At 42.2% G+C, this 25,290-nt stretch overlaps 1 protein-coding gene across 1 annotated transcript; it reads right to left on the bottom strand.

Moving 5' to 3' along the window:
• Positions 1-1,737: 1,737 nt before the first annotated feature.
• On the bottom strand, positions 1,738-25,290 carry ntng2a (netrin g2a). The gene is made up of 11 exons (XM_070965356.1): positions 25,085-25,290; positions 22,566-23,014; positions 18,806-19,064; positions 15,894-16,039; positions 15,397-15,635; positions 14,711-14,883; positions 13,802-13,825; positions 3,713-3,880; positions 3,306-3,449; positions 3,083-3,172; positions 1,738-2,996 (listed from the first exon to the last, which is right to left on the bottom strand). The coding sequence occupies exons 2-11, from the start codon at positions 22,800-22,802 to the stop codon at positions 2,863-2,865; spliced, it is 1,614 nt and encodes a 537-aa protein (XP_070821457.1). The 5' UTR covers positions 22,803-23,014; positions 25,085-25,290; the 3' UTR covers positions 1,738-2,862.

Here is a 25,290-nt window from a genome sequence, read left to right as displayed (position 1 = left end):
AACTAGTTTGAGAAGTGCCTACGTTCAAATGGCCACATCTTTTTCAAATCCGTTCAGATTTCCATGTGTTAGACATCGTTGGAAAGCTTAGAAACTACACTTTCAGAATCTGTAAATAACTCAAAATGCCCCTTGGGAAACTTGTTGCTGGTTTTCTCGTGGCTGGTCACATATATTTCTTTGTCTGTCACTGTCAAGGTCACATTAAAAACAAACAAATAATAATATAATAACAAATAATAAAAACAAATCCAACAAATTAAGCGGGTTTTTCTTTGTCACTATGTCATTAGGCCTCAATGAAGCACATCTAAGCACATCCGAATCTCCGGATGCACTGGACCTCTTCGTGGAGTTGAGGATACTTTGGGAGATAATCCCAAAGGGAACAACTAGAGCACTTAACACACTTCGATACCTCAAAGGGATTGAAGGAACTTTCCCTAACTGTGAGACTGTGCTCAGGATCCTGTTGACTTTTCCAGTAACGCTGGCATCGAGCGAGCGAAGCTTTTCAAAGTTGAAACTAATTTAAAACTATTTGCGCACCTCCACCTCACAGACAGACTGCGTGGACTTGCCCTGCTATAAATTGAAAAGGACATTGCATCCAAACTGGATTATAAAGCTCTTATTGCTGAGTTTGCGGCCAAGAAGGCAAAGAAAGTGACTCTGACATGATCAGTTTCTGTGCAATTTATGTCTGGTCTTATTTGGTCTTATTTGTTACAGTTACAGTGTAGTAAATATGTTGTGTATAGCTGTAATGAAAATGAACATATATTACGAATGAAAAGTGTCCAAACCTACTTCTTTAAAATGTCAAGATGCCAAAAATAAAGTGACTGAGCTGACTTGATGTAAAGCCACTTGTTGCACAGTGGATTTTTCCCCCTTTGAAATAAATAAAAGTCATAGCTGAGACTGTGTGTATGATTATGCTGTATTATTCTACTTAATAAGAACATATTGCAGCAGGATAATACATGCGGTAGAACTAGAATAACTTTGTCCGTGTGACTGATATTCATGCACAATTGCTCATCCGTGTCAAAGAGCAGGGCCTCGCATTTCATTTCGCACACCCCCAAAATGTGGTTTTTGCACACATAAATGCACATTTTCCGGGACATTTGAGATGAATACTGAAAAAATAGATTAGTGGTTCTCAAAGTCCCTGAGAACTACAGACCCTCATCACAGACCTATGGGAGGTCCCTGAAAGCCCTATCAATAATCGTTGTTCTAAATAAGTGGCAGGGGGTTCCAAACAACTGCCTGGCTTGCCTGTTTGCAGGCCCCGCCCTGTTTATATGCTTATACGTTTGGGCGGTTTGATGACGCACACACATTTCTTATCATCTCATCGTTTACACACTGAATTTATGAATGAAGACACTTATTTCTATTATTTCTATAAGAATTCTGTCACTGAGACACGTTTTAGTTTTTATACCTGTGACTGTGACCATGTGTCTGAACATGCAGCTGAGCAGAGTCACACTTTAACTTCAGTCATCCTTTTTAATGTTGGATTCTTTCTCTCATTTTTTTTTTTTTGTTGTTGTTTTTCACTGAATCATTTTGGCTTTTTTAAATTCTCCCTCTTGTGTTATCTTCACTTTGTCTTTTACCTGCTGAGAGTTATGACACACGAACCCTTTCAGTCCCTGTCTTTGGCTCGTTCAGATATGGATGCATTAAATGTTTTCTTTTTCAGAATAAGCTGGACTGTTTGAAACTAAAGATTTATTGCAAGTGAGTAATTGCAGTCAAGAGTTATGACAGATTATATAAACATGTGGAATTTAGGTTCAAATTCTTATTGGAACCATGAAACCATAAACATCCTGCATGAGAGACAGGTGTGTCATTCACCGATCAGAAACAGTCAGAATGTGTTTTTACAGCCAAACAAACAGGAACAACAACATGTCAGACAAGATGTAATAATGATAACAAAAATCAGTCATTCATTTACTTTAGATGATTGATTTTACGTCACTCACCTGTTTTCAGCAACATAAAATATGTTTGTTTTGCTGGGCAATTTGTAAACAGGAAGCAGTTTTAAAATCCTATGAAAAAGACCTCAAACTTTAAACTTTAAGATAACCCAGACAGCTATGTCCTGTATTTCTTCTTATTAGACATTAAGCTTCCAGCCAATCACAACTGAAAATTTCTGGAGCTTGTAGTGTAATTGTATTTATTATATTTATTACACATTACATTTTTATACATTTTATTAACATGTTCATGTTTTCTTCACAAATTCAAAATGATTAAATGTGTGACTTTTCAAACTCAACTGTTTTCTCCTTCCACTTATTTTACATTTGAAGTTGTCTTGTTTCATTCAAGTGAATTAAAAACTTTGTCCTCCCGGCTGCTTCAGTCCGTAAAGACTCCGCCATGTTTGGAACATTTGCTGCTTCCCGCTTCATTTGTGCTTTCAGCATTAAACACACTTTCATTGTCTGTTGTTCTCTCTGGTGAGAGCCTCTGGACTCATCCACAGCCTGCATCCATTTGTAGGCTAAGTTGTGAAGCGCGACTGTGATCAATAGTTGATATCTGAGCGGCCGACACGATGATGGTCCGGAAAATCAAAATGTACATCACATGACCGTCCTGCAGTGATGAGATTCTCATCTGACTCCTCGCATCTGTCTTCAACTTCTCTGATGAGTTGACGGGAAGGAAACAAAGACGTCATCAGCTGAAAGAGAACAGGTGTATCGAGTATGATGTCACATCCTGTTTCAACAGGTTCAGTTCTGTACAAAACAAACCATAAATAGTTCCTCTTTAATATTCATCCCTCTGTGATGTCACTTGGCCTCGGGTCAGTGGGTGTGGTCAGCAGAAGGTGGAGGTGATCAGACTGAGGGTCAGCAGGTAAAGGTGTGAGGTTAGAGAGGAGGAGGAGGAGCCCTCAGCGTTGTCGAGGCAACCGCTGTTCTTCAGACAGACGCTCTTCTCACAGAACGAACCTGCACACATGACATTATCACACAGCTGTGACATCATCTGCCCTCCACCCACACATCACCTGAGCTGTAATACCAGGTGTGTTTACCTGTGAAGTTGTCTGGACAAACACAGCGCTGGAAGTTGATGCAGGTTCCTCCATTTTGACAAATCAAACGCTCCTTGTCACACACGTTCTCTGAGGAGAGTGATTGGTTATTGATTACTAATAACATCACTGAAAACATGAGGGGGGGTTCTACCTTTAACACAGGTGTGTCTGTATCTGTTACTCGGAATTACTGAAGCTCCCGCCCCCCGGCCCTGTGTACCTGTGCAGCTGGCTCTGTCTCCTCTCCAGGTGTATCCAGGTAGACATGAGTCACAGCGTCTCCCTGAGGCCCCAGTTTTACACTGACAGAGACCCGAGTTAGAGCAGTGAGGAGAAACACTGCGCTCCACATCACAGTCACACTCTGAGGACAGGCAGAAACATCATCATCTTCATCATTATCATTCTAGTTCGATTTTTTTGTTTATTTTTTTTCTGTAATTTTTTTGTTTTTCCTTATGGATTAACATTCTGAGAGTTTCTCCACCAGGTGGCAGCAGACCTACACAATCCTCTGCTGCATGGTGACGTTTGACCTTGATCAAATTTTGTGTGATCTATACTAGAATTTAGAATAAAGTTCTGAGAGTTTGAATAATGTGTACGTATGGTGTGTCCACCACTGACCAACACAGATGTTCTCATCATCCAGCGCCAGCGAGGAGTTTCTGTAGTAACCAAGGCGACAGTACTGACAGTTCTGCCCTCGTGTGTTGTGCTTACAGCTCACACATGTGACCACGTTGATGAAGTCGATGTAGCTGCAGCGGTTGGAGTGACCATTACACTCGCAGTCTGATGAAAACAGAGACAGACAAAACTGACCTGATGTCAGTCCTATAGCTCAAACACCTGCTGATGTTTGACAAATCGCACTCAGAGGCTGGGGACTGGAGGCTCAGACACATCTCTGTAAAATCCTGACAACGTAAAGTGACAAGTCTTCACATAGTATAAATGAACATATTGAAAAGTAATGTGATGTAACTCAAGAAACTTCACATTTAAATGTAAATGTGAAGAAATGCATCACATTGCATTTTGTTGTCTCTGTGTTGCACTCTGACAATGACAATAAAGTTGAATCCAATCTAAAACAATGTAACTGAATCAGAATCAGATTTATTGCTAAGTAGTTGTCTAATTTGTTTTCGTGCTCTGGTGAGTGAACATAGAAGAGAGCATTCATGTGTTGTGTTTATAGTCTGATGGTGACTGAATTGATGACATTACACACCATGATGGCAACAGCTGACAGCAGAATGTAAAGAGCAACCACTGATGAAAGCACATTGTTAACAGTTCAGTGTGTCGGTACAGAGATGCTCCTTCACAGTAACATGTCCAGGATTAAACCATCTGTTCCTCACAAACACTGCGATCTAGTCTACAGTCTGAAAGTCGAAAACGGTGACATTACAGTCTGGAATGTGTAGCCATATTCCTGCTGTGTCCTTGTCAGCGGGAATACTGGGAATGTATTTGTGGCAACACAGGTATGTTCACATATCATGTTAATAAAGCAATTTTTTTTTGTCACAACTCTAACAGCCCACTTACAATGGTTACAAAGAAGCTCAACCCACTGTACATAACCCACATCACAGTATGGATGAAATCAAACACAAAAAGAGGTGTGACAGGTAAGACAAACATGAAAACTCACCAAGATGGCAGCAGATGCTGATCTTTATACTGTGGCAGGTCACATCATTGTACAAGATGATTATAGGTTTATTTGTGTCTTATATTTAATACACAGATGTGTTTACTTGCGCTGTTCAATGGCTCCCCGTTGTGCACAGGATCCATTTTAAAATTCTCACTTTTGCATACAGCGCATTACACGGTCAGACTCACAAATGCGGCAGAACTATTTCACCCTCAGTTCCCTCTCTCAAAGATGAATTTGCTGTCAGGGGCTAACCCTAACACCAACCTTAACCCCCCAGAGCCTGTGCCCCTTGCAGTACTCCCCCAAGAGTACTGTGCTTTTACCTAAGCCTAACCGATGATCGACAACAAAATAAAAATATCTGAAGACACCCTCAGTTTATTTGGGAGTGGACATTTACACAGTGACAAGTCCCTTTACAGGAGGAGGGTCATGTGCAAGGGCGGGCCTAGTACAGATGAAGGACTCAGGTGGTCAGAAGTGGTCTTACCCTGGAAGCTGACGTAGGCAATTTTGGACAGCTGACTGAACTTTGGTCCTCCTGGAATCAGAATCTTCTGGGTTGCTTTGGACACAAAACAAGGTGTGTAACCATGGCAACAGACAGGTAGAAGCAGAGTTCAGGACTGCAACTGATCTACTCAATCATTTCTTTTTCAAGAGGGCCTCATACTAGTACTACTGCAACGGATACCACAATACTACTACTACTACTACTACTACTACTACTACTACTGTTGCTGTTACTAGTGCTAGCCAGTAGGTGGTATTTCTATGACTTATTATACATGTTGTACCTTTTTTCTCGTAACCTTTTTCATTTTTCTCCTTTCCTTCTTCCTTGTTACTTCCCTCTTTACTTTCCCTTTTAGCTTCCACTTTGGCTTCCTCTTTGGCCTCAGCAACTGGCCCAACAGAGATGGAAAAATTTTGAATGTACATGAAAATATGATTGAAGGAAGGTGGAATCGCCCTGATGTCTTTTGCGAAAATACACATTGCACATTGACTTGTATGTAACATGTTAGCAGCTAACTCATATCCAAGTTTTGTCAAGCTGCTTTTCTATGGTTGTGTGAAACTCAAACTCAACCCAACTGTAAAATGAAATTAGCAAGAATCTCTGAATGTGCAGCCAGTGTTCTTAGATTAATTGTACACTATACTGTAATCTGACCAATCAGTGTCTCATTCCATACCTTTCTCCACTTTTTGCTCTCCTGTAATCTCTTGTTTAGAGTCTTCATTTAGCCCTTCCACTGCTCCACCAGCAGCTGAATCCTTTCCAGATGACTTTCCTTTCATCTGAGCTGCTGAAGAATCTTCTCCTGGATCATCTACTGCTTGAGGAGTATCTGGTCGAGAATCTTGACTGGGATTTGCATCTGGTGAAGGGGAATCTGGTACAGTTGATTCCATTCCACCATTTTCTGTCTTCCGTGTATCTAGCCATGCTGAGACAGAATCCACTTCAGAATCCACTGAATTTGATCCAGGGACATCAACAGATCCACGGGAAACATCTGGAATATTCCCAGGACCACCAACAGGCATTGGTCCAGAATCTGGTCGAGGTTCAAAAGAATTTGGATCATCTGGAAAAGGGAAGGTGAAGTCCACCGGTGCCAAATCACCAGCAGGGTCAGACCGATCTAAAGTGGTGGAGGTTGTATCTGGTACAGCATCATCTCCTTCCCCAGAAGGCAAAAAGGACACTACAGAAGCACCAGGAGAAGATACCTCAGGAGTTACTTCATTAGGGGAAGGTCCATCTATCTGAGTGCCCGGTGTCATAGAGGACAGCACTTCTGGAGGAACATCTGCTGGTGGTACACCAGGAGAAGGTACATCTGGAGGAGGTACATCAGGAAAACGTACATCCGGAGGAGGTAAATCCGGAGGAGGTACATCAGAGGGAGGTACATAAGGAGCAGCCTCATCAGGAAGAAATATATCTGAAGGAGGCACATTGGGAAGTGGTACTTCTGGAGGTATTGCAGGAGGTGGTACATCAGAAGGAGGTACATCAGGAGAAGGTATATCTGGAGGAAGTACATCCGGAGGAGATACATCAGAGGGAGGTACATAAGGAGCAGCCTCATCAGGAAAAGGTATGTCTGAAGGAGGCACATCAGGAAGTGGTACTTCCAAAGGCACAGTAGGAGATGGTACATCAGGAGGAGGTAGATCAGAGGGAGGTACATAAAGAGCTTCATCAGGAGGGGTTACTTCCAGAGGTACATCAGGAAGAGGTAAATCTGGAGAAGGTACATCAGGAGGTAATGTATCAGGAGGAGGCGCATCAGGAAAAGGTACATCTAGAGGAGGTACATCAGAAGAAGATCCATCAGGAGGAGGTACTTCCAGAGGTATGTCAGGAAGAGGTATATCTGGAGGAGGCACATCAGGAGATGGTACATTAGGAGAAGGTACAGCAAGAGGGGGTACCTCTAGAGGTATGTCAGGAAGAAGTTTATCTGGAGGAGGTACATCTGGAAAAGATACATCAGGCAAAGGTACATCAGGAGAAGGTACAGCAAGAGGGGGTACTTCCAGAGGTATGTCAGGAAGAAGTTTATCTGGAGGAGGTACATCTGGAGGAGATACATCAAAGGGAAGTACATAAAGAGGATCTTCATCAGGAGAAGGTACATCAGGAGGGGGTACTTCCAGAGGTAAATCAGGAAGAGGTACATCTGGAGGAGTTACATCGGGAGGTGGTACTTCCCGAGTAACACCAGGAAAAGGTAAATCTGGAGGAGGTACACCGGAAGGTGGTACTTCCCGAGTAACACCAGAAAGAGGTATATCTAGAGGAGGTACATCGGGAGGTGGTACTTCCGGAGGTACATCAGGAGGAAGTACATCAGGAGGTGGTACATTTTTCAGAGCATCTTGAGGAACATCAGGAGTAGTTGTGTCTGTTCCTGCTGTAAATGAAGAATCTCCAGCCTGATTAGTTGGGGCTGATTCAGTGGATGGATTGTCTTTAGATGGAGCCCCATCACTGGCCAGAGTCCTTTCTGAGTTTGTTGTTCTTGTTGGTGCCTCAGTTGATGTTGTCGTACCATCAGAAGATAGAGTAGTATTGCTCATCAGGTTGGTAGCACCAGTCTCAGTGAAGGTGGAGCCTGGGCTGTCTGGTGAGGAGGTGGAGTCAAAACGTGGAGTCACTGAGTCAGAAATAGAGACCTCAGAGTCAGTACTGTGGCCTGGAATAGTGAGGCTGTTTGTACTGGTTGAACTGGGGCTAATAGTGGTACTGGGAATGGTGGTGTCTGGTGCTATGGGAGCTGGTTTGGACTGACTGCCTCCAGTCTCCAGAGCTGAGCGGCTAGATGGAGCTGTGTTCTCTGTGGGTCCTGCTGTAGTGCTAAAGTCTGGAAATGCATCAGAATCTGTAGTACTAACAGTACTACCAACAGTAGTAAACACTGTAGCACCAGAGTCAACTGTCGTACTTTTAGTAGTAGAGTCAAAACCAGCGTTCAGAAAGTCACCAGTATCAATCATACTTATAAAGTAAGCTGTAGGGCTAGTATCAGTCATGGCAGTACTGACAGAAAGAACACTGCCAATGTCAAATACAGTGGTGATATTACTACTAGTAGCTGTTTCTACATTTGTAATACTCCATGTATCATTGGTAGTAGAAGTACTGGCTCTATCTGTGACAGTAAGAGGGCCCTCCTTGCCTGTAGAAGCTAAATCAGAAGTCACTGTGTTTATGAAAATAGTCATTGTACTGTCAGTAATAAGGTTAGTAGTGGCAGTAGAGGTGCCAATAGCAGTGTTAATGCTAGCCATACTGTTAGTAGGGATAGCACTGTCAGTTATAGTACTAGTAGTTACAGTTGTGTCACAGGTAGTGGTGTCAGTTTTACTGTCAGTAGTAGCTGCCATAGTACTGCAATTGGAAGTATAGTCTTGCTAGTGGCAGTAGTAGCACTGTCAGTAATAGCAGCAGCAGCAGCAGTAGTAGTAGTAGTAGTAGTAGTAGTAGTAGTAATGTCAGTCACCCCATCTGATGAGGCAGAGGGTCTGTCAGATGCTGCTGAGTTAGAGTTACCAGCTGCTGTCAGAGAAGAAGAGTTATGTCTTTTTAGTGAAGCTCAGCTTTCTGTTCTCTGCAGATCATGACTGATCCATCTACAGAACATTAAGCATTAGGAGCTTTTCAGTTTACTCAAATGTAAGTAAGGGGAATCCCAAAAAGCCCCACCCTCCGACTGACAGTACTCCAAAATAAATTAGGTGTGTTGAGAGACCATGAAATACATGTAGATAGCAAAGGTCTACTTCAAACAAATTTATTCTGGATCTCCAAAACATGCTGATCCTTATCCCAAAAGTTGGTGTGTGACTAAACCTCCTCCTGAACCTCAACATCTTCCTCCTGAGAAGAGGTCATACTTTTCAGTGGAGAGAGCGACTGCGCTTCCTCAGGCAGTTTTGTGAGTGGTGCAACAATATTCTGATTTCGACACCAGGTTCTTCAACTAAACTTTGGGTCCAAATACCCTGACCTCTAAAAAATGTATCCAATGGGATTCTAGAACTCTAGTGGAAGTTATGGAAATTTCTTTTCTTAGTTATGATTGTGATAATTTTATTGTATTGAAAAATGAGGGAAGAGACCTAAATCCCAGTAGAAAACATCATGAGGATATTAGGTTAAAAAAAGTTAGATTGTGATTTTGCTTTCCAGTGTAGTCCATAGGATTAGCTACTATGTGCTGCTCTTCACTATGTGCACATGCTTGTACTGCTTGTTTTTTGACCTGAAACACTGTTACGTGTCCAAAACCTCTTTAACAACCTCCTAAATGTGCCAGTTGCTTTCAGACAGCGATCAATGTCACTGCCTCCATGAATGCACTTGACAACAGCTGCAGTGGCAGCCACATATGGTTTGAAAGCACCTTAAAACTGCACATGCTCCTGAAACTCTTCCCATGTCCTTCCGAACTTATGACTTCTGGTACTAAATATCCTCCAAAACCTTAACTCTTGACCTGTACCTATTTATCCTCCAGAAAGTGGTTTTCTCAAAGGAAGTTCTCACAGTTCACAGCAGCAACAAGAAATTCCAATTCTGTTAAAATTCCTGATCTGTTGTGCATTTAAGACCCTGATACACCCACTCTGTCCAGCAGGTTTCCCCAACTCTTTGAGCTTATCCTCCGCCACCTGAGCACTGCCTGACAGCACAACTGTCTTTCATTATGTAAATCATGATAAATAATAGCATTTGTTTGTGTACTCGCTCCCTGAGCCTGATCCTACCTGTTCATCCTGACCATGTCCAGCTTGCACATACTGATGAGATCAAACCCAGTGCTAGTTCCTGAGAATTTTTTCCTGAGTGAGGATACCCAAATACTCAACACAACAATTATTTTAGAGTCTACCACTGCCATCACTTTGCCAGTTCAGAGTCACTGAATCCCAACCCACCAATCAGAGGGTAGTAATGATGAGGAAACACCCAGTTCTGTTCTACATAGACCTTTACTGGACTCTAGTGTTTCTGTGATCAAATCCACACTCTGCAGGACACTTCCTTGTTAAATGCAGATATTTTCTTTTGTTATAGAATCAATTGTAGCAGGAAGTCACATGAAAATTCGCATGTTTGAGAAACTAAATATCAAGTTTCTTCAGAGACTTAGTGTCCATATTTGAGCAGATTTTTGTGGATTCAGTCACTGTCACATCCCCTTACAATCAGTTATCAGAATGTTCTACTGTTCTATTGGTTCTATTGTTCTACCCTATTACTGCTTTGATCACTGTTGCATCTTGTAGGATCGCTGTGGGTTCCATTGTTAGAAGATGAATCTCTCGGTGTAGTGCAACTTAATGTGTTTGAGTTTGAAGTGTTTAATGCAGTTTTAAGCTTTGAAACTTTAAACTATCTCAGAAAAATGTCATTGTCTTGATGACAAAAAACAATGAATCTTACAAGTCCAGGTTTCATGGTTGGATACTTTGACAGAAATCAGAAAATGCTGAAAATAGCAGAACCTACTCTGAATTGGGAGAAAAAGTTTCACTTTGTTAACAACTTTTAGAAATCTGTCAGTATGTAAATGCTGTGTATGCGTTGGATTTATGTATGTAAAACCACAGTGTTACTGTGTGTGTGTGTGTGTGTGTGTTACAGTGTGTATTAAGTAGTTGACAGGGCAAATGGACTAAAACAGATTAAACCAAACACCATCTGTTGGTGTGTTAACAACAGATTAACGTCCAGACTTTCAGCCCAGAATGGGCAATGAAAGAACGTTTCATTGGCATTAAGGGAACTGCGCTAAGCTGGTTTAAATCCTACCTGTCAGATCGCTCTCAGTTTGTACGCGTTAATGACGACTCCTCTGTGCTCACTAAAGTCAGCTATGGAGTCCCGCAGGGTTCTGTGCTTGGACCAATTCTATTCACCTTATATATGCTTCCTTTAGGTAAGATTATTAGGAAGCACTCAATAAATTTTCATTGCTATGCAGATGATACCCAGCTATATTTATCAATGAAACCGGAAGAAACCAGTCAGTTAACTAGACTACAAGCATGTCTTCATGACATAAAGACCTGGATGACCTGCAATTTTCTGATGCTAAACTCGGACAAAACTGAAGTTATAGTATTCGGCCCTAAACATCTTAGAAAGTCACTTTCTGATGACATAGCAGCTATGGATGGCATTGCGCTGGCCTCCAGCACCACTGTAAAGAATCTGGGAGTCATCTTTGACCAAGACATGTCCTTTCACTCCCATGTAAAACAAATTTCAAGGACTGCCTTTTTTCACCTACGTAATATCGCAAAAATCAGGCATATTTTATCTCAAAATGATGCAGAAAAACTAGTCCATGCATTCGTAACTTCCAGGCTGGATTATTGCAATTCTTTACTATCAGGCTGCCCAAATTCGTTGCTGAATATTCTCCAGTTGCTCCAGAACGCTGCAGCACGTGTTCTGACAAAAACCAGGAAGCGAGATCATATTTCTCCAATACTCGCCGCTCTGCACTGGCTCCCTGTAAAGTTTAGAATAGAGTTTAAAATTCTCCTCCTTACTTACAAAGCCATAAAAGGCCAGGCACCTTCTTATCTTAAAGAGCTCATAGTACCTTATTGCCCTACTCCAACACTGCGTTCCCAGAATGCATTTCTACTTATGGTTCCTAAAGTCTCAAAAAGCAGAACAGGAGTCAGAGCATTTAGCTATCAAGCTCCTCTCCTGTGGAACCATCTTCCAGTCTTTGTCCGGGAGGCAGACACTGTCTCTACATTTAAGAGTAGGCTTAAAACTGTCCTCTTTGATAAAGCTTATAGTTAGGGCTGGCTCAGGCTGGTCCTGGACCAGCCCCCAGTTATGCTGCTATAGGATTAGACTGTCGGGGGACATCCAAAGATACACCGAGCTCCTCTGTCCTTCTGTCCCTCTCCATCCGCACGCTCTCATGTCCTACCACGGCGTGTTACTAACTGAGCTCCTTCCCCGGAGTCTCTGTGCTTTGTTGTCTTGCAGGTTCCCATGGACAGTGGCTGAATCTGGATTGTGGATTTCAGCTGCGTCTCCTGCCTTGGCCCTGCCTGACATCCACTGCAACTGCTACTGCTGTTATTACATCCACAGTCACTGTTACTGTGACTACATGTCTGTCTCTCTGTCTCTGTCTCTGTCTCTGTCTCTGTCTCTCTCTCTCTGACTGTATTTCTGTCTGTCTGTCTATCTGTCTGTCTGTCTCCCTCTCCCTCTCTTGCTCTTCCTCTCTCACCCAACCGGTGGAGGCAGATGGCCGCCCACCCAGAGTCTGGTTCTGCTCGAGGTTTCTGCCTGTTAAAGGAAGTTTTTCCTCGCCACTGTTGCCAAGTGCTTGCTCATGGGGGAATTGTTGGTTTCTCTGTAGATGAAGAGCTTGGTCTGTAGCAGCTCTATATGGAAAGTGTCCTGAGACAACTTCTGTTGTGATTTGGCGCTATACAAATAAAATTGAAATTGAAATTGAAATTGAAATTGAAAATAGAATGCACCCTCATAGTTAACTAACCCTCACATGTGATCAACCATGTGACTGATTAGAGCAAGCATGTGATGATGTACCACGACCAGTTTTGATGTAAATTTTATTACTACTTGATGGACCATGATATTCACCTGAGTAAACAGTCAGCACTTGTCTTTAAAGCTGAAACAATCATTAAAGCTCTTCTCTTGTTCCTGTATGTCCTGTATTGTTTTCAGTGCTGTGCTGTGAAGCCAAAAACTTTCCACAACATAGACTGTAAAGCTACTAACTGTGTATCTATCCATCCATCCATTGTCTATACCCGACTGTCCCTTTTGGGGTTGCGAGGGGATGGAGCCTATCCCAGCTGTCATTGGGCAAAAGGTGGGGTACACCCTGAACCGGTCCCAGTCAATTGCAGGGCAACATATACAGACAAACAACCATTCACGCTCACACTCAGACCTTAAAGTCACCAATTAACCTAATGAGCATGTTTTTGGTTTGTGGGAGGAAGCCAGAGTGCTCGGAGAGAGCCCATGCATGCACGGGAAGAACATGCAAACTTCACACAGAAAGGCCCCGCCTGACCCGGGGATCGAAACAGCGACCTTCTTGCTGTGAGGCACGCGCACTACCTGCTGCACCACCGTGCCACCCACTATGTACCTAACTAACCTTTTATTTTGGACCCACATGAGTTCAATTGTTTGTGACTTTTATGAGAAATTATGTGGCAATTTCATTTAGTGTCATTGTATTGTATACAATAATATGCAATAATATTTAAAACTGCAATTCACAAAACTATCAATGTTTCAATGAAGTATAGTAATATGTAACTGAAGGGATCAGTAGTAGTTTCCCACAATGCAACACTGAACAGATTACTCTACTTTTTCTGTCTGACTGAGGAGACAGAGGTGAACAGACAGAAAGGTTAACAGTTGCACAGAGAGACAGATAAATAGCTGGGCAGACAGACAGGCGAGCACACCAACAGGTAGACAGGTAAACTCTACTTACTGGCTGTTGTTTCTGCTGCTTCACCTGAAAAAGACGCAACATGTTGACTGTGTGATTCAATGTGTGCAGAATAATGTGTACTGACCTCCTCCAGATCTGGTAAGACATATACTGTACATATAAATACTCTGCTGGGAATAATAATGTTTGATATACTTAGCGAAAAAAAGGGCGGCAAATAATCAGTTAAAATTTCTCTTCATCCTTCTTCATTAAAACTGAAGAATCTCGGAATCTGAAGGTGTGTTCCATTTCTAAAGTTTAACATCTGAAAACAAGATGTTTCTTATTTCAAAGTTCATTCTCAGTTTTTGTGACCTGCAGGCCTCAAGAGTACACATCATACTGTGTCAGTTTCATACCGGATCCTGGTTGGCTCCAAAGTAGCTTTATTGTCACAAAATCATCTTGTACACATGTATGTTTATTTAGTGTAAAGAGTGCAGTAGGTGAGCTCTTTCAGCAGATATTGTTCTGCAGAGTGAATATCAAACATCAGCCACAACGGTGAGGCAACAAGAAGAAGAACAAACTTCGGAATGAAAGGAGAAGTTAATGTTTGTATCCACTATCTGGATGTAAAAGTGATGTTAGACTTCACCAACTCTACCAATGTGTGTGTGTGTGTGTGTGTGTGTGTGTGTGTGTGTCTGTGTCTGTGTCTGTGTGTACCACGTATTATTTATGTTGTGGGGACACAAATCTGTTTACACTGTCCCATTGTGGGGACTCACCTTCCTTATGAGAACATGCAGGTCCCCATAATGTAAATCATAAAATTTTAGGATGAAGACTGGGGTTAAGACTAGGGTAGGTCTCCAGGAAATGAATGGAAGTCTATGTAATGTCCGCATAAATTATGTATACACAACTTTGTGTACATATCTATGTGTGTGTTTAGGTACGTACAGATGTTGGCAGTGCCTTTGGGCAGGGGCAGGTAAGATCCTGGTGTCCAGCTGCGGGATTTGAACCCTTGGCTGCAGCGCTGACAGTCCTGCCCACTCGTGTTGTGGTCACATTGACACTGCAGCATTGCATCACGTAACACACACTGAGATGAGTGCAGGTTACACTTGCACCTGCAGGAAATACAGAAAGACACACAAGCTCTTCTGCACCTTCTCTAGGACACCAGGTAATATTTCCCAAACAAAGTCCTTTATGACATCAGAACTGTCTGAAACTAATGCTCTGATGTCACACCTGCCATACTCTCTTTTCCTAAACACGTCCCTCTGGTCATTCAGTTCACATGCAAACAGCTGTGGACATGAAAGGGCTTCTATACAAACAAGAATCAGGTGTCTACATATGCACGTTCTGCAAAAGCACACTAGAAAGCAAGATGGTGACCTCAAGAAGAAGACAGCAAGTCTTCTTCTTGAAGGACCTGTCTCTCTGGATGTATATGTAGAAATTAGTTGCCTGGCAGGTATGTTGATGTTGGCATAGAAGTGTTGTTGGTAGATGCAATTGGCTATTTTTTGATGTAACCATTTCTCTGTGGATGTATTTAGATGTTGGCTGGCTGTAGTTAGTTGATAGAAGGTTGTTAGTAGGTGTAGTTAGATATTAGTTGGAGTAGCACTTACCTGGCAGGTACATCGATGTTGGAAATAGCATAGAAGTATTTCAGCAGATTGTCTCTTTGGACGTAGGTCCCTCCCAGCGCTGGGCGGAGGAGTCGCAGTCGGAGGTTGCTGAAGGTGAAGAAGTCTCTCAGACCCTTCATGGTCTCCATCCTGGTGTACAGGGCATCCATGTTGATCAACTTTGGTCCTGCAAACACTCCAAACCGAGCGCGCACCTCGAACACCACGATCTTCTCTTCCTATTGGGCATCGACTGACAGTCAGTTAACATGCTTTTCAGCCATTCGTCAGGTATGGTACACCTTTCCTATTTATCAAACACTCGATTCTCTCTATTTCAAGTTTACCGGATAATTTAAATAATAGTAAATTATTATTGTAAAATATGTATTATATATATAGATGGATTTATACCTCTGTAAACATATCCATGTACACAATGTGTATAATTAGTGTTATCTCTTTTCCATTATGACGAGTATCAGGTCATTACCCACCTTTGCTCCGACCCAGCGAGAATACTGTTCAGTACAGATAACCCGGGTTAAGTTACTTGGTGCTAAATCAGAGACCCGTTTAGGAGACATACCAAAGGCCTCCAGACAGTCATCAGCGTAGTACTGATATGGCTGCCATGTTAGACCTGAAAAACAAAGACTGATTAATAACAGTTGTTATCTCTGTATTTCCAGTTAATACCACAAATTATTACATCATGTTTAGTTAGGGGGCTAGTAGGCTAAGAAGTCTTGGTATTCGTCATGGTTCAGCACTGAGCCCAGTATTGTTCTCTGTGAAGTAAGAATTGTTGCTGTTGTGCGTTTGTAAAGATCTTTCAGATACTGTATTTGATACAACAGGTAGTAATACAACACTGAGACTGGCTGGAAGGAATACACAATCTTTTTAAAACTTCTGTGCTTGATAAATCTTTGTCTTTGAACCAACGACTTCATCCCTCTGTGGTATCAACATGTGATCTATACCTGGAAAACAATCAAACAATGGATAATATCTCATCACAAGTCATTGCATTTACTCCTGGTGTTTTCATCATCTCCAATTATCTCTTGTCAACATCAGGTCTTTTATAATGACTTCAGACATGTTGATTTAGTCATTCACTTAGTCATTGAGTAACCCTATCCTGAATCATTTTGGTCCTCAGTGGGGGGCTGTGATGCAGCTGCACAAGGAAAAACAACACAAGTCAGTCAAGTCAGATCAAATCAAATTTACTGCCATATACCCATTCATCATAGTACTAGGTTTCGTGCCTAGCTCCAGAATGAGTCTTAAAGTTCATGAGTAAAGGCCATGGCAATAACGTATCTATTTAGACTAGTTTATTGCATAATATGGCTGGAGGGAAGCAATGATAATGTAGATGTAGGCATAGATTGAGGGTCCATGGGGAAGCTTGAGGAATGAATGAGTGAGTGGATGAATAGCTGAGTGTTTTCTGGCTTGGTGAAGCAGTCATAATATATGCCGTTACAAGAGGAGAGGAACTAGTGCCACAGTTGTAGCTCCATCTTGCCTGCTTGGAGCTTGCAGTGATGGACACCATTTTCCTTGATGAGAAAGAGAAAGGTACCAAACCCCCAGCCCTTCACATTTGGTATCATTGAAAAGCCCTTAATATTCTCTGTAGATAGCAAAATGAGTTAATGCAGTAGTATGCAGTGGGTGGGAGATATTCCAGGTAGTCAGGAGGACGTGAACTGGCACTCTCAGAAGGCTGATGTGGAAGGCTGGATTTCTTCAGGCGTGGGATGTGGCTTGACATCTGGCAGCCCGCATGTGCTTTGTTGTTGTCCCAGCTTAGGATTGCAATGAAGGTGGTGGCCAGGAAGGTGATGAGAGAATTGATGTTTGTTGTGTGAATGTCAACAGTGTCTTTCCTTTGTGTGTGATCACAGGCAAAGTGATGGGTGCAAAAGAGTGGAGCAAATAGTTCATAGAAATGAATAAAAACAAAGTCTGGATGGAATAGGCTTAGTTGCTGTCCTTCCCACTGGCACCACCTTCGAACCAGTAAAACACTGTAAAACAATGCTCATTCCACTTCATCATGCAGCACATAACTCAGTGGTGATGATTCTGCAGTATGCTCTGAAGGTTAGTTGAAGGTGAGCTGCTTGTCACTCTGCTTCAGCTCTCAGAATCTGGTGTAACAGTGGCAGAGCAAAGCAGGCAGACCACTCATCCTATCATCACCAAAACCATTTTAACACGATGGACAAAAGATCGCTCTTTAGCAGGGGTGGCTGTGGGTCAGGAGGTAAAGCAGCCGTCCACCAATCAGGAGGTCAGTGGTACAATCCCTGGCCTCGGCAGTCCACGTGCCAAAGTATCCTTAGGCAACATACTGAACCCCAAAACTGCCCCTGATGCTGTGCCATTGGTGTGTGGATTTATGCATGCTTTGGATAAAAGTGTCTGCCAAATGACTAATTGTAATTGTATTTAATCTGGTACATGTACATGTTAACATATTTGCTGTGTCAAGAGACGGGCCAGAGAGAATGAATTTCACAACTGGAATCAATGAAGTAAAGTCTAAGTCTAAGAGTACCTTAGAGAGATCCTCAACAGTGTTCTTGATAAGGGATATGTTAAGGGATGCTAACAAGGGTGATGTTATTTCTACTTTAAGAAATTAATCAGTGCCAGTGGAGAAGCATGCTAGCACTACTGTGTCTTACAAGTCATAGTGATCTGAGAATCTGTTATCAGAGTCTGTTGACCTTTTAACCTGTTTGATCAACCTTTTTCTTTTGGATTTGACCAAACTGTATATATGTCATTTACACCCACTGAGATGTATGCAATAACCTCATTTTTGTTGATCCAGAGCAGAGATATCTGGTACAGATCACATGTCAGTCCCAGCAGGTGTTTGAGTGACTGACCCTCTCCAACCTCAGCCACTCAATGACCAATAGATTGTTTGCAGTCACATGACATTCAATTCAGATGGAGGGCAGGAAGTGAAGACTGCAATGGACAGGATGGCGGAAAGTTCTTGCTGTGCTAGTTCAGATGAAATTGCGAGAAAAAGGTATAAACAGAAATTCAGAGCATATGTCAGATGTGACTCTTACATTATGAAGAGGACTGATTTTTCAACTGAAATGAAAGATTTGCTGCTATTGAGGCAACAGATAAAACAACTTTCTGCTCATGCAGTCATTCTGCTATAAAAACCAAATCTTGGTTGACTCTATGCACTTTTTGCATTACTTCGTAGCACTGTCTCATAGCACCTATGTCCACGACGCAAAACATAAGCATTTTGACAGCGTCTTATAGTTCTTTTTACACAGAAAATCACTTCCCACCCTCCATCTGCAGTTTGCACCACAACAAAAGAGTGATGTGATGTTATATGCGAACAGCATATTACCTTTGTCCAGAGATTTCTCCAGCACCATGCTGGTTGGTCGGCCATACTCGAAGGTGATGATGATATCATCGACAACCTCTAGACTCTTGTTCCAGGACAGAGTGATGTTAGCCAATAGGGGCTCAGGATACCTGGACCAGGTGACTGTCTGCCAGTAGGTGATTAGACCTCCCCTCTCCCTGTCTCCCATCAACTGAGGAGGGTGAGACAGATCGGGGCTGGACGCATCACATTCATCGCTGCACAGGTATGGGTTCTCCTGCAGCACAACAAACAAACAAACTGAATCCAGTGTTCACTGAATGTCACTTTGGAATATTTAGTTCATTATGTCATCTTTTAAAATATTCTGATGTAGTAGTCTGGATACTCCTGAACTCCACAGACAGTAACCTTCAGGTCAATCATGTACTGAAACATATTTTAGAATAATACATTCCTAAATCAGTTCAACCTGAGAATTTAGGAGAAGCTCTGAGGGGGCAAAATTTGTCCACTCGAATGTTCGAGTTGAACCTTGTTGTCAGCTTTGACCTGAGAATTCTCTGTGGTGACCAATAAAAAGTTGTCCTGACATCTGTGCTGACCTTTGAGTGGATGGGGAGCTGGAGATTCCAAAATGGAGGAAACTGCTGTAGCTTAGTTGCGTTTCACTATTGAGTTTTAACGACACTTTGACACAGGAAGACATCATCATGGTATAGCTGTTAACACACTGTGGACACATTGCCCTGTTAGTGACTGAGCTAAGATACTGAGCTGAGCACTATCTTGTTGGCTTGAACAGATTTATTTTCCCCCTTTAATAACTGTTGTGGTGATCAAAATGTCTGGAAAACTAAACAGAACAGTAGAGAGAAAATAAAGAGGTTTTGGACAGTGGTGGACTCCGTCTGGGCAGCAGCAGCATGTGGTACAGCATGGGAAGTTGATGTGTTTATGGTGAAATAGTCTCAACTTAAGGTTAAAATTGCGATCCCTCCACGTTGGTGACAGCTGTGGTCAGAGGGTTGTCTGTCAGTTTTACAGTCTGTAGCTTCTCTGCAGCAGCGTCCATATTTGAAGCATCTTTGAATCACACATGTTGACATAGAGAGAACTTCAATTCACCAACAAAAACACTGACCACCTTTAATTAAACTCCTTCAGTCTGAACTGTAGATATTAACTGAGTCTGAGCAGAAATGATGAAAGTAAACAATTGTGAAGAGCTAATTCTGCTTTCATTGAGTGACTTGTTAAAAGTATAACTGCTGCACCTCTGTAATAAAAGCACACAGGTAACTATTTAACCATTTACAGGAATGAAGAGGCCAGCTTGTTGTCTGAGCTTATCAGCTTGTGGTTGACCAACCAACCAGCAAATAGCTGCTGTCACCAAGCTTCAGCCTCCACATGCTGTGTGTGTGTGTGTGTGTGTGTGTGTGTGTGTGTGTGTGTGTGTGTGTGTGTCCCACTAACATACATGTGCTCTGTGTGATGGATTAAGATGAATGTTAATCTGATCAGTGTGTGTTGGAGGTTTATCCTTTGACTTTGGCTGCAGCTGCCAACTGTCATTGTACAGATTTAACTAGCTGATTCGAACTGAGACTAACTAATTTTAACTAACTAGACAAAGAGGTCTCTCTCTGGTAAAGTCTGAATGTCAGTTAAAGCCAGCAGGTTAGTTAAACCTTCACAGAAAGGTTGAAAATCAGATTTGCTGTCAGCAGCTCAGAAATATGAACGAACATGTTCAACATCTACAAACATTATTCAGCAGCAACTGTTTCTGTGTTTCTATCATTAAATCAGAGCGTTGGTTTGAAAACAAATCTGCATCAACAAATATTGGAAGTTTAGAAGGAAACTGAATGAAGTCTTCAATTAGCATGAGGAACACATTATTAATTAACGTATCAGTCAGTCTTGAAACTGACTGCATCAGTAAAAAGATCATTGATGTTCATTTATGTCAATACTTTTACATCTAATTGCACTGTCAATGCACACCTGTGTGTCCATTTGTGCATCCAGGTGTGTCGTCAGGTGTGTGTCTGTGTTGAGACTGTTGAGACGTCCTCTGTTTAATGTGAATATGTGACATGTTGAAGCCAAAACAAGGTGTTTAGTGGCTCTTTAAATACGTGTTTCAGTTTGATTCTATTTCTGAGTTTCATTTTTTGTCTTGTGAGATCCATATTGATCAGTTGCTGACTTTTAATTTTTGCTTCATTACCTCTGTTACATTTATCAATAATTCAAACACAACTCCAGTTTCCCAAAGGAACAATTAAACAGACAGCAGGAAGTGTGTGTGCTCTCATCCTGTGGTTCACGACTCTCCAGGTAGCCACAGGTTAAATCTTTGGGTTCATCAAATGATTGACAGGAGAGACTTTGATATCTGTATGTGAAATACTGATAATCATTGGAGACAAAAGTGTTCTTAAAAAGCGTGTTGCATTATAGGCTGATTGTTGCCATATTGTTGGTATGCTAATGAGTTTCTTCACGCCTGTCAGAGTCAGTCTGCACTGAAAGTGTTCTCTCAGTCCAGTTTAACCTGCTGGGATCTTTCCAGTAGAAACAGACTAAATCATCTGCTATCACTGAAGAGAAAGAGATTCTGACTTCTAACAGCAGAGTGACTGATAACACACCAGAAGACCAACTCGTCACAGAAAACCTGGCCTATGAAGCAGGATTTGTGGTTATCGAGGTAACTTGAAGTTCAACTCTGGGTTTTCAGGTTGATGGTGGTGGTTTACTTCTTACCATAGTAAGTACTTATTGCCAGAGTAAATATGCTGCACACCTAATCTGCTCCTGAGCAGGAAATGTTCAGGATAATGGTTTGTGTCTCTTAGGAGGACAAGAGTGACCAGAGACCAGCAATGGCCTTTGGCTTTCCTTGATAATTTTTCATATGGGAGATCTAACTGATATCATCCTGCAACAGAGACTGACTGAAACACTGAAGATTTGTACTTGTTGAGACAGGAAAGTCAGCCTTCTTACCTAGTTTCATTATCTTTTTAGATGTATTTTTTACTTGCTCTGAAGTTGGTTTGACACTGCCAGAGTTGCAGCTGAAAGACCACACACCATAAGACTACATGTAGGCAGCACATTAATTTCTTAATTTATGTAATTATTGTCAGATATTCTCGAGTCCTGGTGATAGGGCAATGATACTATCAACATGTCAACCTACACAGCCACACGGTCTGCTGTTCTTCCTGCATTGGCCAGCTGCAGCAGTGTTGCATTCAGCCTGGACTCGGTGGTTAGCCTCTTTGTGTCTGTCTAATATTATAGTTTGCCCTTGTTTTGTAAAATATGCCACTCTGCTGTGAGTAGACTACAGAGAGACTAACCACCATTATGTGACCTCTTAACTATTGCAGTTGTCCGGTTAATTAAAGTCAAACAATGAAAATATATCCTGGGCATGTTGAACCTGCTTCACAGCAGAGGCCCCTGGACAACATCGCAAGGAAACATCCAACAACAGCAACAACCATCAGATGGATATCACAGATACTACTTTTAAAAAATTACTGCTGACATTTACAAGCTGAGGAAACCAGTCAGACATCATTTTCTTACATTTTCATCCCCCCCCCCCAACAACATGGAGACACATGTTTCATTGTATTTGCCCAGGTGTGTGTTCAAGTGTGTGTTCAGGTGTGTGTTAAAGTGTGTGTTCATGTATCTGTTGAAGTGTGTATTCAAGTGTGTTCAGGTGTGAATTCAGGTGTGTATGTCTCACCAGTGTGCAAAATCTCTCAGGTGGGTTTCCACAGGTGATGCCTGGGGGATCGACTCTGATCTGCATCACTTCCTTCATGTTGGCAGGTGGAGGCTGACAGGCATAAAACTCCCATCCCGGCCCCGCCTCTGAGCCACGCAGAGACCGGCATATGTCAAATTGGCTGCTGGTCTGACAACGGCCCAGTGCCGGCAGGAGAACCAGGAAGGGGAGGAGACGGGGGAAGAGGTGAGACATGGTGGACAAACAGACAGGTAGGTCCTCAGTAGGTCACATGTCAAAGTCACCTCCCACTTTTTTAATCCATAGATTCAGATCTGCTTGACCCTCTTCAAGCACATAGTTGTCATGGTTTCCAGCTGGTTATCCTGTGATTGTCATTGTTAACACCTGAAGTTTTCAGTCAGCCTGGTAAAAACAGTGCTGAAGATGCTTCGTCCACCAACAGCCTGCAGCAAAACAACAAGACCAACAGTCAGACACATACTGCACAGAAGTGAGACCAGGGCCAGGAGCACGATGCACAGGGAAATATACAGACGCATTCTACACATCACATTTGTTGGTCTGCGTGTACAACTGATTCAGTTCCATGAATCTCAGTCATTGTGGAAAGGAGAGCATGTGCACAAGATTCATTTCCAGTACCACAGTTATCCATCAATGGATACAGAAACACTCTTGAACATCCATTTGCATACTGATACTGTCAGTGGAAAGAAGTTCAAGATGACTGGCTTCAGTTCTCCAACAGCATCAGAACACTATAATTCTGCCGACTGTGGCTGTTTAGACCATCTGCTCTACAGATTCATGGGATGGTAAACCATCATACCAGGGTTATATCTCAATCATCACGACTGAACATCAGACAGATGATCAGTCTATGATCTATGAAAAAATCATAACAGGTAATGGTTTCAATGTCAGACTTGGTCCATATATATCTGAGGATAGCTAGACCTGGCCAGAACTGGTCCAGATAGAACTAAGGATAGTTAGACCTGGTCAGACCTGGTCCAGATAGACCTTAATATAGTTATTCCTTGTCAGACCTGCTCTACATAGACTTGAAAATAATTAGACCTCATCAGACTTGGTCCAGATAGACCTAATCCCAAATGTGTTGGACCTGAATGGATCCAAACAGAGGCAGAAAAGTATCAAAAGTAAAAGTCAAGCGGTTGGTCCAAAATCAGCAGATTTGTGACACATGTGACTTGAGTTACGTTTAAGTATCAAATGTCAGTTTTGAAGACTTGGTGAAGACCCGAGTTGAGACCAGCCCAAACAGTCTGCATTACTTTGTGTTCTGATTTTCTTTGTCTCACCCCAAGGTCCCTTCAGTATCTGGTGCAGGGCTTTTGATCATATCACATGATCCTCCAGTGCAGATTGCGTCTGCATGTTACTGAATTAAATGTTTTTCTGGTCATTTTGTAGGTCTTCTGTCTGTGTTGGTTTCATACGTCTACGATTGAACTGAGCAACTCACATCCTGAGTAGACCTGAGGTGAGACACTGTTTCACATTGCAGCAGGTTTGAATGCATAGACTCAGGTGTATGAACACACTGTGTAAACAGTAAAAATCTCCAGAGAAATAATGTCAGATATGAAAAATGACACTTCCAGTTTCTGTTCCCTTCATCCTGCCTGCCTGCCTGTCTGTCAGTCTGTTTGTTTGTTTGTTTGTTTGTTTGTGTCTGAACTGATGAGAAAGATGATTAAACTGAGACTCAGAGAGACTCAGATGGTTCCTCTTTATTAAAACGTTTCTTCACAGTCTCAGCTGCAGATTTTAACTCTGACCCACTCAGACCTTCAGACTCCATCTCAGATCTTATTGATGTCTCATTCACTAAAATAAGTCCAGTACCGTTTGTTGATATACTGCCAAACCAAGAGAAGTTATCATCTACATTTCCATGTATAGAAGGTCCATAAGATTACTGAGTGCAGAATAGATCCAGCAGTTCCCACAAGGAGCAAGAAAACAGAGGAAACAAAGAGGTTCTGCCAGGGTGACTCCACCCTGACAGGTATTTGAAGCATCACAAGCACCTCCAGAAGTTTCTATATTTAAACTCAGTGGCCATTTTCTTAGGTACGCCTGTACAGTTAAATGCTGCTTCAGCATGTGTCTTTATAAGTTCAGTTCTCTGTTTAAGACTGTTAAAACAACCCAACAAGCTCCTCAGTCCACAAAACCAAACCTTACAAACTTGATGAAAGTCACACAAAAGGTGATCAGACTGGGCAGGTGCTCCTAGTAAAGTGGCCACTGAGTGTAACGTCTCATTGGTCAGCCTCAAATGTTTCTCTGCAGCGTGCTGACAAGAGAGTGTGTTGAGACGAGACCCTTTATTTAATGTCTGTCTGTCTGTCTCTGTCTCTTTTCCTATCTGTCTAACTCTACCTGTCCTCTCAGTCTGTCTCTCTCTTGTGTCTGTCACTCTCACACACTTACCTGGCCGCAGTGTTTCTCTCCACCTGTCTGTCTCTCACTGCGTTGCTCACCTGTCTGTCTGTAGTTTGTGTCTTCAGGCTGATTCTTGATAATCTGATTAAACAGACGGCAAAATGCTGAATGTCCTCCTTAATCCCTCTTCTTCTTCCCTTCCTCTCCTCTTTCTCGTTATCTTCCTCTATTTCACTTCTTCTCCATTTTATTCCTTTTTATCCTTCGTAATCTCCTCTGGTCTCCTGCTTTCTTCCTTCTCCTC

This window comes from Chaetodon trifascialis, chromosome 6 (assembly GCF_039877785.1).
Source record: "Chaetodon trifascialis isolate fChaTrf1 chromosome 6, fChaTrf1.hap1, whole genome shotgun sequence".
Taxonomy (NCBI): Eukaryota; Metazoa; Chordata; class Actinopteri; order Chaetodontiformes; family Chaetodontidae; genus Chaetodon; species Chaetodon trifascialis.
The sequence above is the reverse complement of the archived record's forward strand: the minus strand, read 5'-3'. Positions and strand labels throughout refer to the sequence as shown.